Source organism: Trachurus trachurus, assembly GCF_905171665.1.
Source record: "Trachurus trachurus genome assembly, chromosome: 16".
Lineage (NCBI taxonomy): Eukaryota > Metazoa > Chordata > Actinopteri > Carangiformes > Carangidae > Trachurus > Trachurus trachurus.
This window is the reverse complement of record NC_139902.1, coordinates 13,994,345-14,006,697: the sequence shown is the minus strand read 5'-3', so window position 1 is coordinate 14,006,697 and position 12,353 is coordinate 13,994,345. Positions and strand designations below refer to the sequence as shown.

The 12,353-nt window shown below is 41.8% G+C and overlaps 1 protein-coding gene across 2 annotated transcripts; it reads right to left on the bottom strand.

The window, feature by feature from the left end:
- Positions 1-1,104: 1,104 nt before the first annotated feature.
- cops7a (COP9 constitutive photomorphogenic homolog subunit 7A) lies at positions 1,105-11,943 on the bottom strand. 2 transcript variants are annotated; one of them, XM_083989248.1, is made up of 8 exons: positions 11,863-11,943; positions 7,916-8,038; positions 6,051-6,126; positions 5,160-5,248; positions 4,149-4,351; positions 3,909-4,014; positions 3,080-3,249; positions 1,105-1,674 (listed from the first exon to the last, which is right to left on the bottom strand). In XM_083989248.1, exons 2-8 carry the CDS (start codon positions 8,036-8,038, stop codon positions 1,635-1,637), a joined length of 807 nt encoding a protein of 268 aa, XP_083845374.1. In that variant the 5' UTR covers positions 11,863-11,943; the 3' UTR covers positions 1,105-1,634. The 2 variants fall into 2 exon arrangements, with proteins under 2 accessions (XP_083845374.1, XP_083845375.1); XM_083989249.1 differs by having other exon boundaries at positions 3,088-3,249.
- Between the last annotated feature and the right edge of the window lie 410 nt (positions 11,944-12,353).

Genomic DNA, 12,353 nt, shown 5'->3' with positions numbered 1-12,353 from the left:
TTATCTCTTTACCTCATATGGATTCTGCTCGCTTCAGAAAGATTAACAGGATGCTAAAGAGAGAATTTCCTGTGTGTACAGTTTTTCAAACAAATGTCAATAAAATCAGGACGAGCACGAGGAGAAATGCCACTCGAGTGTATTGAGATTCTCCTGAGTCTTCTTGCACCAGCCAGTGATTTCCAATCTCCTCTGGGCATTTTACTGATCAATCAAAGTAATTGATTGGCTCGGTTCCACTATAGGAAGTTTTAATGGCCGTCTAGTTATGAGACACATACAGCAAGCCAGGTGCAGCAATCTGTAAACTGCAAACACCAGCACAGAAGTTAGGTGTGGACTGAGTGACGCGGTTTGCAGAGTCATCATCACGGACAGCGCACGCCACACCTGCAACTTTCTCTCCCAATCACACGTACGGCAGCGACAGCAGCCGCCCGCGTCTCTCACAAACACTGTAGGTGTACAGCTGTTAGAATTCACAGCTGCAGTTGAGCAAAAGCCTGTGAACTAATGTAGCTTGATCACACCGACTGAAATTAACACCACTATTTATAGAGGTGGGGAGGGAGTATGAAGGTTGTAGGAGAAAGATGCAGGGTTTAAATGAAACAGGATCATAATTTCCATGTCCACGTCCCTCTCAATGTGGCTGCCGGTCAGCTAATTGCTGCCATTAATGTCAGGTTGGATGAAAAGCAGAGAATTTAGAGAAAACAGATTCAAAAGAGTGAGAAAGCGGGCAGGCATGATGAAGGCAATTTTGAGTGCGTGATGGAGGTACAAGGGAGGATGGCAGGCAATTTCAACAGGCAATTTTGACACTGAAATAGAAGCTCTGGGCAAAACATACTCGTATGAAATATGAATGCACTTGGTGTGTGTGTGTGCGGATGTGTGTGAAGCCATGCCGGTTGCGCACAGGGGAAGCCTCAGCTCTATAATACATTAGTCTCTTTGGGGACTTGCCCTAATTAATGTCTTGACCTCCTAACGGGTAGCCCCCTTTCTGTGAGTTAACATTTAGCAGTGCACCCTCCAGAGATGCACTTTGAAGTGCATTTATTAAAAGGAGTGACAGTGACATTAATGAGACAGTCAGGATAAGTACAGGGCTTTGTTTTATTTCCCAACAATTTATATTCTTATTTTTTACACATCCCAACTCAGCAGAGAGAAGAAAATACAAAGCAACAAAAGAATTAACCTAAACCAAAAAGAACATTTTATTCCAAACCAATAGAGATGCACACACATACGCTTCAAATACACTGATCCTGTTTCTGGTCAAAGGCAACTGACTCCTGCTGCAGACTGCTCTGTATTCATGTGTTACAAGTGCTGTGTGTGTGTGTGTTTGTGTGTGTGTATACACTTAAAAGTCCGCCTGATAGGCTATTAACAACTGCAAGAGTGGATGTCGCACCTGTCATATCCATCAGCCAGTGTGTGTTTCTGAATCCGTCAAGGTTGAGATTAGGTGTCAAGAAAAATTCCCATGAAGCGTCCTGGTTTTTAAGTGGTGTCCGTGAGCATCGGTCACATTGTCTGATGTATCCATTTGTCTGTTAACGTGTCCACGTGTCCATTCATCAGTGAGAGTGTCCATCAGCGCAGCTGTCTATCTCTTGTCCTCAGTTAGACTTGGACCAGATTTTCCCGCTGCCGCGCAGCCTGAGTGGTAAACAATGAAAAAAAAATATTGAATTTGTGTCTTGTTTATCAAAGGCATTAAGTGGTTTGCTTGTTTACTTTTCAACTTTAAATACAGATGGTGCACTGAACCCGCACACTGCTCCTAACCCGGCTGCTACAGAACCTTTGTGTTCAAAGGTCTAATGACTTGTACTTCGGCATTAAAATTGATCTCGGTGGATTTTCCATTTCTTCAAATTAAAAAGAATTTTTGAAAAGAACCAATTTCTAATAATAACCGCGGCACTATCAGTACCATCCTTTAAATAGCTTTATAAAGAAATGGTGTCAAAACTCATTTTAATTCGAGGATTGAGGTTAAGCTATCATTAATTTGGATTTCAAAACATTAAGTGGATCTTCATTTGAATGAAGTGCAGTGCTGAGTGATGAAAATTACAGGGCTCTATGCTTCATCAAAATGTGACAGGCAGCCAGAAAATAATCACTGCTTTCTGTTCAGCGGCAACAACATAAACAGCAGACGAGCAAAGCATCTCGTCTGATCACTGGAGGGGGAAATGGTTCTTTCAGGAGGAGAGGCACGCGGGGCATTTGTATATCCAGTGACATTTTACAATCCAGGACAGATGTGAAATTAGCCATCGGTAATTGGGCCGGATGGAAACAGAACAGAGAGAGAGTCCCTGATAGCAGGGTTAGAGTACTGCTGCAAAACACTGATGTACATCTGATAATAAAGCTACTTCATGCAGACACACACACGAACAGACCACTTACATCGGCAGCTGGCTTTTTAATGTTTATTGAAAAAAATGGAAACATAGCAGTGGTTCTCTGCTGAATTAACTTTGCGCTCTACAAGAACATTGGACTAATGGCTTTAATTTAGTGTTTGAAGTACAGTCTTTATAGCACTGTGGTTATAACTAGGTAAATTTGTATTTATAAAAGCACCTCTCAAAAACCACAGTTACAAAGTGCTTTACAGAACAAAAGAAGAAGCAATAAAAGAAACTTAATGGAAAGAACCTCCACATGCAGCTCTTTGTTCCAGTTGTAGGAATAAATAGCATTTTTTGCCTGAGAAAACTTCAACACAAACCTGATTTAAGAGCACACCAACAAGCCTGAATAAAACATAATTTTAGAGAATTATTCTACATGGCCAAACATATTTTCAATTTGTGAAACGTTTGCTCTTGCTTTAAAAAAAAAAAAAAAAAAAAGAGGACACAATTTCTATGCAAACTCTTGCTGCTCGCTTTTACATACAAAAGCTATAACATCAAAGCCACTGTCAGTCATGCAGACAAATACTGTCTGCATGACTGACAGCCAGTCAGTGCTGCAGTCAGTGTTTGGATTCATGTAGCCATTACGCTTCGCCACAGTGAATACAGAAGGTAATCACTCTACTCACCCTTTCACCTTTGAGCTCTTTTTGCCTGGTTGCCGAGGTTCCTGAGAAGAGGCAGGGTCTCGCGGCTCGGCAGGTTGGTCTGCGTCCTGATTGGAGGCGGCTCCAGCTGGGGCGGGGCCTGACGATGGAGATGCAGCGCTGGCCTTTAACGTTTTCTGTAGGTTTGAAACCTGAGGGAAAAGTGAAGGGATTGAAAATTAAAGGTTAAGCAAGAGAAGAAGCTAAAAGATGGATTCACGACCGTTCAATTCCACCTCAAAGTCAACTGCCCGTATGAACGATGTCATGTTTTTTCCAGCTGTGCATTCTGCTCAAAACAGGAACAAAATCCAGTCCAAATGAGTTGTTAAAATAAAGTGTGTATTTCCTAAGGTTAAAGTTCTTTTAATGAAAAAATACCTGTGTGATTTTTTACAGAGTTTCCTTACCAAGCTCAAGGACGGTCACACAAAGAAGGGATTAAGTAGTAAGAAGAATGTAACCTTGGAAGATACACACTTGATTCATCCTTGTTATTACAGCAGGCAAAAGCCTATTTTCAATGCTCACATGAGTCTCCAGCTGAAGACCAACTGAGAGGCTGTGAATCTCTCCTTTTAAGTGAGGGATATGGACATGCTGCTGAGCGAGTTTACACTCAAACAGGATGCAAAAAAAAAGAAAAAAAAAGAAGGAAATATGCATTCAGGAGGAAACTAAAATACCACCAGTGGCTGGAAGCGTAACAACTGAGATGGAGAGAGTCACATTTACTGGATTTTCTGGGGGGCGCTGGGGGATGGGGGAGTGAGAGAGGACTCTTGGCTGATGGGATGAGGGATGGACTAACCTCTGTTTCCACTTGGACTTTGACCTTGAGCTGGCTCTCTCGATATTGGTTGGCCCTCGAGACCTGCTCCTCGATACCACACAACACGGCCTCACACCCTGTACACCTGCGGGAGAGTGAGAGAGTGAGAAGAGAGAGGAGATGGAGACGCGGAGGGAGGCGAAGTGGGAGTTAGGAACACACACGTAATTGAGACATAAATCTGAAGTGTGTGCACGGAGGCACAGCGAACACACTGACCACTCCTGCAGCGTGTTGACGATGTTGGGGAGCTCGTTGGGGCCAAGGTCACGGCCCACGCTGCAGTCCACCTCCACCTGCTGGTTCCTCTGGTCCAGTTTGCCTTGGATGATGTCACAGTAAACAGCCTCGATCAGCAGGTCCTCCAACTCCCGCACATTCTTCAGCTCCAGCTGCTGCAGGAGGAGCGAGTACGGCAGGCACTGGGGGAGTCAAAATAAATAAATAAATACTCTCACACTCTCTTCTTTTTTAAACCAAACTAAACAGGCAGAGAATTTAATTACACTTAAATGATTTAATGGGAAACGACAAATAAAATGTTACAGTCAGATTGCTTATTTGTCCAAATGTCACTGCCAAAGGAGGATGAGAGGAAAGTTTGGACTTTAACAATCCCTCACTGGGCAATTAGAGAGTTCAAGTCTACATGCAGTGACATATTGCAGAGAAAAACAGGGGGCAGGAGCGAAAGAAGTAATGGTAATGGAAAGTGAGATTACGTTAAAGCAAAAGGAAAGCACAGCGATGGTGAGGGTAATGAATCAATTATTTATCAGGAGCAGAGAAAGAAAAGGGCACAAGAAGAGGTGCAGCATGGTTGGAAGGTGCAAATGAGAGATGCCTTAAAAAAGAACATTTAATACTTTATGCAGATGGAGGGAGGGGTAAGGCATCTGAAATAGCATGAGCAGTAGTAGTGGCGCTGGCATATTTTTAAGGCTTGTCTGATGCTTTTGATCTAATTTAGCAGATATTAATACAGCAACAAGCTCAGATAAACTTTTAAAAACATGGGCTATGCATCTGAATGAAACAGTAATGACATATTTAAAAGCAGAATTGTGGATACATCATTAACATCTTGCTGCATGACGCCTACAGCGATATATGACAGCAGCAGCAGGAGTTAGGTTTGTTTGATACATTTGAGACAAATACAACATTGTGGCTCATTTGCATTTTTCTGTAACAAAATACATACAAAAAGTGGACGAGAAAAGAACAAACCTTGAGGTTGGAAGCCAAGCTGATGATTGACAGGTGGCGGAGTTTGTTTCTCTGAGCAGGGGTCAGCTCTGGAAGAGAGGCTGCTCTCTCTACAGCAGCAAACAAGAACAGAAAATAAAACACAAACACACAATGGGAGGGGGGATGTATATAAATATATATATATACATATATACACACACACCAGGGCAGTGTGTAAGAGTCATTTTGCTGAGGGTCAAACAGTCACACATAACGGAGGCACAGCTTCACACAGAGACGGTGCAGGTGAGTGTAGAGCTGTTTAAGCAGTCAGAGAACAAAGTCGAGCAGAAGTTGGTCTCCAGCGACTGTGTCTCCTGCTGCCTTGCTCCCTTGATGACAGGATTCACCCCCCCACCCCACTCCCCCTCTAAGTCTCCAGCTCTGACAGCTCCTCTAAGGGCTCCACTACACAGCTCTGTGAAAGTAAATGTGCTCCCCCGTTGGTGTGACTCGAAAGGGAAGGGAAGGGAACAATAAAAGTAGGCTAGATTCTTTTTCCAGGCTATTGGTTGATATTCAGCATAAAATTAGACATAATTAACATTCCACTTCTTGTTGAAAGCTTTCCCAACACGCTACACAGACCGCAAATTAAGTCAGACAAGACGAGTTTATTGTCCATTTGTGCCAGCGCTGCCGCAACAAAAACCATCAGCAGCCAATTGTAACGCCGGGCGAAAAGTTGCCCCGGCAGATAAAAGTACCCCAGCTATTTTGTCTGCGTGTAACCTGCCTGCAGTGTCTCAGGTGAGGGTGTTTAAATCCTCCGTGTCAAGGTACCTGCCTTGTAGCGAAGAAATACGGCTCATAATAAAAGAGTCGCCGGCTGCCCTATTACTTATTTACATTGTGCTGCCACTGCAATACCTTTGTAGTCGCAGTAGGTTCCATAGGCAAAGAGGTTCAGGAGCTGGTACACCGGTGCATGAGGGCCGTTCTCCAGCTGTGGTTCAGTGGGAAGAGAGAGACAGAGGGAGAAAATGATGTGGCAGAACACAGAAGTAATGAGACTCTACACAAGAACTGTGCGACTGCTTTTTATCTATGCACACTGAACAGGTCTGAGCAGAGGTCTTGCTGAGAAAAGGAGAGGGAGAGGGAGAGAGAGAGAGAGAGGGGCCATATGGAGACCTGGCTGCTTATATTCACACATATTTGGATTCATCTGAGGTGGTTTATATTTACACCCAGCAGCATAATGTGTGCACAGTGTTCCTTTGTGATGGGACTTCAGACGTCTGTTCGTTAATCTAATAATATTAGTGGAAAACTTGTCTCCTAATGGACGCCTTGAATCAGCTGATGTCGTTTTTTTTTTGTCATTAAATTCCACAAGGCTTGAGACTGATGAAGCTGCTCTACTGTAACTATCGCACTTCTGTCTCCGACTCTCTCACCTGTTACAATAAACACCTGCGGGGGGAGAAGCTACGAGAGATAAGCCGCTGCAGTTTTTCAATTTAGCAGACTACTAAGACTAAAGATGTACACGAGCTCAGCGGCAGTTCATCTGATTTCTATGCGTGCACGTGTCTGGGAAGCACTGATTGGCAAAAGATAATGTTCCCTGCTGCTGCACCACATATGTTTGAAAGGGAGACGCTTTTAGAAATGCAAGTAGTTATTCATCGTGCGAAAGGAAGGCGGAGTGTGTGTGTGGAAATATTATAAATAGCCAATGCTATCAGCTCAGGATCAGCAATAGAACGAGTTATGAAAATTAATGTGGAAGATTTCTGATAAAACTTCTAAACTCCGTTAACTAGATTTATTGTTGTGAACAGATAAAAATAACAGACCTACTTAATAAGTATTGCTGGTTGCTTCAGTCATATTTCTCTGCATTGACCTGCTATGAACCATTAAAAGTTGGAAACATACATATTCAAGCAAGAAACCACTAAGGGGAATGGATGGTTGAAGCTTTGTGTTACATTAACAGACTGTTGCACTGTTGTCCTTTCATCTGTGGTAACTTTGGTATGCATCTTTATAATTTGGTGCAATATTATCGAGCTCAGTTACTGAAGTATTAAATTGTTTTAACCATGACGACATCTCCTCACATCCTTTCTCCATCTGCCGCTCTACCTTTTCTCTCCGATTCTGTGAATCCAAGAAAACTTGTCCTGCAAGACTTAATGCCAGGCAATAAACTTCAGATGCAATGCAGCCGTGCCACTTCTCAGCCGGTCTGGTCCTTGTAATTAACGACATACGGTTTTAGGTGTTTAAAGGAGACACAAAGCTTCAGTAAATACTCCCATCCTTCTTTCCAGATTGAATCGATGGGGCTGCACAACCACTCTCTACTGTAACAGCAGCATTTCACTCCCAAAATAGGGTGTTAACTACGTATTTTCTTGCGCATTTCACATCCAACATGTGTAATATGTCGGAAATGTACGTTTGAAAAGTGACAGCAGCATCAACGTCCAGGAATTCTATACATAGATGCGCTAATTGGGAGGTGAGTTGCGACTGTGATTACGCCATTGGTGCACATGTACACAGACTTTCACAAGAGTCGATGATAACAATGCTCGTGGTTCCAATTAACCTTCTGAGTGTGGTTTGGTTAATCAGACTCTCTGTGCGCATTGAACACATTAACACTTGTGAGATTGCCCTGTCTGCCTGCGATTAAGATGGATTTTTGTGCCAGGTTTGAAAAGGTCTGAAAAGACAAGAGAGTGAGATGGATGAGGAAGATAAAGTGTGAGAGTGTTTACCTCTCTGACATTAGGCAGCTCCAGGATGTCAGAGAAGACGTAGAGGCCCGGGGTTTCCAGCAGAGAGCTGACAGCCTGGGCCAGTGCTGGGCCGGACAGAGACAGGAGCTGCTCCACCTCCATCTGACGCCGGGTGACACAGGTAACAGAGACACAGTTAGCAAGTTAGGCTGCGGGGACTAAACACAGACACAAATACTGTGAGAGCAGCAGCAGAAAATACAAGTATGCTACAAATAAAATCAAGGCAATCGCATCTCGGTTGTAACCTTGGCTTTCGCTTTATTACTGTGTTGTAAAAGTGGCCATCCACAGACAGTCACCGTGTCATAATCTTCCATAAATACTCGAGCGACAATCACAGCGCTCTGAACAAGGACACAGCATCTAGAGATCACACCATGCCTTTTGAAACACCGGGCCAAACACTCGTGGCCTGTTGAAAAGACATCACTGTGACTGAACAATATTCCCTCCTCATTTAACGTCTAACAGCAGAGTACTCTTGACCGAAGCACTTGACAACACCCACAGATTACCTGGAGAGCTGCTCAAGGAGTGGATAGCACCAATGCGGGCAACAAGTCTAATGGATGTGAAGCAGACCGTGTACATTCATCAAAAAACATTTTCTGTGTCGACACATGAACCAACCACCAGGATAATTAGTGTAGTAGTAGTGACACAGACGGACACACACGCACATCCACAAAGGAGCTGTTCTAAACATCTCATGTACATAGTCCAAAAACAATATTAAAAAAAAAGCAGATCTGGATGTCAGTGTGAGTCTAATTGTGTGTTCCTCCCAACTGACAACTCAATGTGAGGAGATGTCCTGTTGACTTTGATGGGATATTTTAAGATTTTAATCCCAGCAGACACATTCTAGGGCACGAGGGAAGTTAAATCTTACAGATGCATGAAAAAAAGATTGCAGTTGCATCAGATCTGTTTCATTACCCGAGGCCATTTCCTAAAATTAATGCAACTCAGTCTGCTGTGCTAAAGAGTACAGTCTGACTGTTTCTTCCTGTTCTCAGCCGGTGCCGATGTATTGTGTGGTCCTACATCTGATGAGATTTTGAATGAATGAAGCGCTGTGCACACCTTGCATATGTTCCCCCACTGGACCGCCCTCTAGGAGGTCCAAAGAGCACATTCCCAGGTAAGCAGAACAGATGAGCAGCCATGTGTCGCAGCCAAACAAATTAACCTACACTCTGTTTCAGAAACAGTGCATTCGTTTCAGTTCAGGTATTTTTTAAAAGTCAAATTAAGCTCTGGATCCGAGGCTGGATTAGATCCATCTGCATTTTTCTACTGAATTTAAAAGAAGGACAAAACTGGCTGCACTTCAGTGACAGATGGCTGGAGAAATATGTAGACCCAGTCAATACGCACTATGCAGCTGTTCGGATACGGTGTACCTTGGTGACCGCTGGGATGCAGAAATAAACACAAGATGTATATATTAACATTAATAAAAATTTATACTGAAAATAGCCAATAATAATTGAAAGGATCCCAAATGCACAATGGGATGCATAGCTACTTGTTGTGATAAATTGTTTTGCCACGCAGTAATGACCATGGATAATGACAGCAGTGTTTGTGCTTGGCCCTCTTCTCAATTCAAGTAGCCTATTATTTTAAATTGTGTATTATGTCAGCTTAATGTCAAGGAGAATCATTGAAATTAAAACCATTCCCTTGTCCCAACGCCTTCTGTTCCCTTACATATGATACAACAAAAACCGCCACTGAAAACATGTTGGGTTTGTTTTGGTACCATCACGGCTTTATTGCTATTTGTAATGTTACAAGGAGCTTTGGATTCAAAATGGAGTTAGAGTCTAACCGGATAAAATGTCATAAAAAAAAAAAAGGTACAAAGCTACAAGGAGAAAAACAATTTAAAATTGGAGTTGGCAGCTGTAAGCTTCCACTGTTGTATATCATACCCAAAACTCAGTAAAAAGCACTCACTTCAATAGACTCTCAGCTCTATTAAGAAGTGGATGATCCATTTTTTCCATAATCCTCTTCTGCCAAAGGGGACTTTAAATGGCTCTGAAGATCTCTGCAAACCACTTCTACGATTTGAGTTTACTGAAATGATGTGCTGCATGCTGAATATGTTTAATGCTAAATTATGCAGTGTTTGCAGACAAGTACCTGCATGTGCAGTTTTGCTGATGAGCAAGTCAACTACAGACTGATACAACCAGCAGTTTGCAGACAGACAACACAAACTCATGCTGTGCAACTAAACATTGTTTAAACATTAAAATTCTTGTGAAGCTCTCAAGCTGCCAAAAAAAAAAAACTCCAAATATGTCAGTCTGAACTTTGGGGAATTGAACAGAAAATGATACACAATGAAACTAGAATATTTCCAGTGGATGAAATGATGAAGCCCTAAAAACACTGATTGATCGAAAACTTCAGTCACTACATATAACTGCAGTACATAGTACAGAATATACTTATCAAACAGTGAGGGGTAATAGATAATGAATGATATCTGTAAAGCTGGTTCAGGGAACTAAATGGGTAAACTGTGTGTTTTACTGTAACTGCATGTGGGTATTAGGTATTTCAATGCCCTGAAAAGGTGGTTAAAAACGTTTTATTATTATTATTATTATTATTATTATTATTAAAGTAATTTAAAGATATCAACGGTTTTTAAAAAGTATTGCAACAAAGATTTCGTTATTATATTAAAATATTCACAAGCATTAAGAAATAAATGATACTGGGACAATCATTTTCACAAACGTCACTCTGCCTTTTTAATTACTTGATTAATCAATAAGTCCATAAATAGTCAGTATCCATAGAGTCGAAATTGTCTTAACAAATTCCCTGTTGTTTTAATTGCTTGTTTAGTCCAACAAACAGTGTAAAACCCTAGTTAATTCAATTGAAATGCTCTAAAACGGACAAAAGCTGCAGCTGCTCAGGAAATGTTTGCCAGCACAGCCTTACTAATTATTCAGACTTTAGCTAAATCAATAACCATATTGTTGTTGATTAGCCTAACTTCTCGACTGCACAAGGTAAGTCAACTCAATTTATTTAAGCATTAATGAATGCTAAGCTGTCGGTTTCCCAAAGAAAGTAAAGGCTCTTATACTGTCAGATACACAAACATTTCTATTCTATGTGATGGCCTGGATTACAAACCAGCAGTCTGCAGCACTACTACATTACAAAAATCCTGTTTAAGAAAAGAGAACATACAGAATACACCGAAAACTATACAAAAATTCAAACAAGAAGGGACTTTACTTTCACTTTTGTATGCGGACGGTAACAGAATCAGTCGCAGTCAGAACAGAACAGAACAGAAGGGGACTTGTATGTAGTAAATAATAACACTGTCAGGTTGATCCTCTATAATTATATAAGTCACCTTTAAACAGATCAGATAAAAGAAATATTCATCCACAGTCAGAAGTGGTGTTTCAATACACTTCATTGGCGATATGGGGTCCTGAAATCGTGATCAAGAAATTAGAGAAATTCAGCTCCCTCCTGCAGAGCTGTGTAACCTGTATTAGCCTGTTAGCTACTTTGCTAAATGACCCGGCTAATAGTAAAACTAAGGACTGACAGCATGCTTTGATGCAACAGACAGACAAAGTACTAAGCGTACAAAACACGTATATGCTTTAGATAAATATTGTCGTTACAGTAACAATCCTCATTAACGTGTTTGTTGTTTATTATTGAAGCTCCATGTGTCATGCTAGCTCGGTTGCTAACGCTTAGCCAACCGCCAGGCTTCACATCACCGTTGGTGCTGGGCCTCAGTTCAATAAAAACCGACCTGCTGGTTTATGCCACAACATTACGCCAAATAAATGAACGGGGGGGTAGATAAAAATCTTCAGTATTAGCACAAAGTGTAAAATAAGGCTGTGTAGGTTCAAATTTACCTTGTTATGTTGGTTTCTAGCAGGTAGCCTCCCTCTCGATTGTTCAGCTCACGTCAGCTCACGTATGACAACAAAGCAGCGTAACCTTTGATTGGCCGGTAAAGGGAAGGGGGCGGGACAAGTGGAGCCGTCAATCAGCATCTGTATCCTAGGATCAGAGCGGATCAGGGAGAACAGCGTCATCTAGTGTTGACGAGGTATACTCCAGTCAATGACAGATCAATAATCTGTGATTGGCCTATATAAACTCACAAACTGACACATGGAGCAAAATTCCAGTTTTTTTTTCTTCCTTTGGTTTCTAAATACCCCACAAACAACTGCCGAATAAGGCTGGTTGTACTTACATGCCTGCACTAAAACCTTGAGTCATGACTCCAATGGATCTCACTTCCTTTAAATTAATCCCAGCCAAGAACACCTTCTAAAAGGGCATCATCTATTAATAATGTAATTAGCCATAAACACCAGCTAAAGGTTAATGAATATTT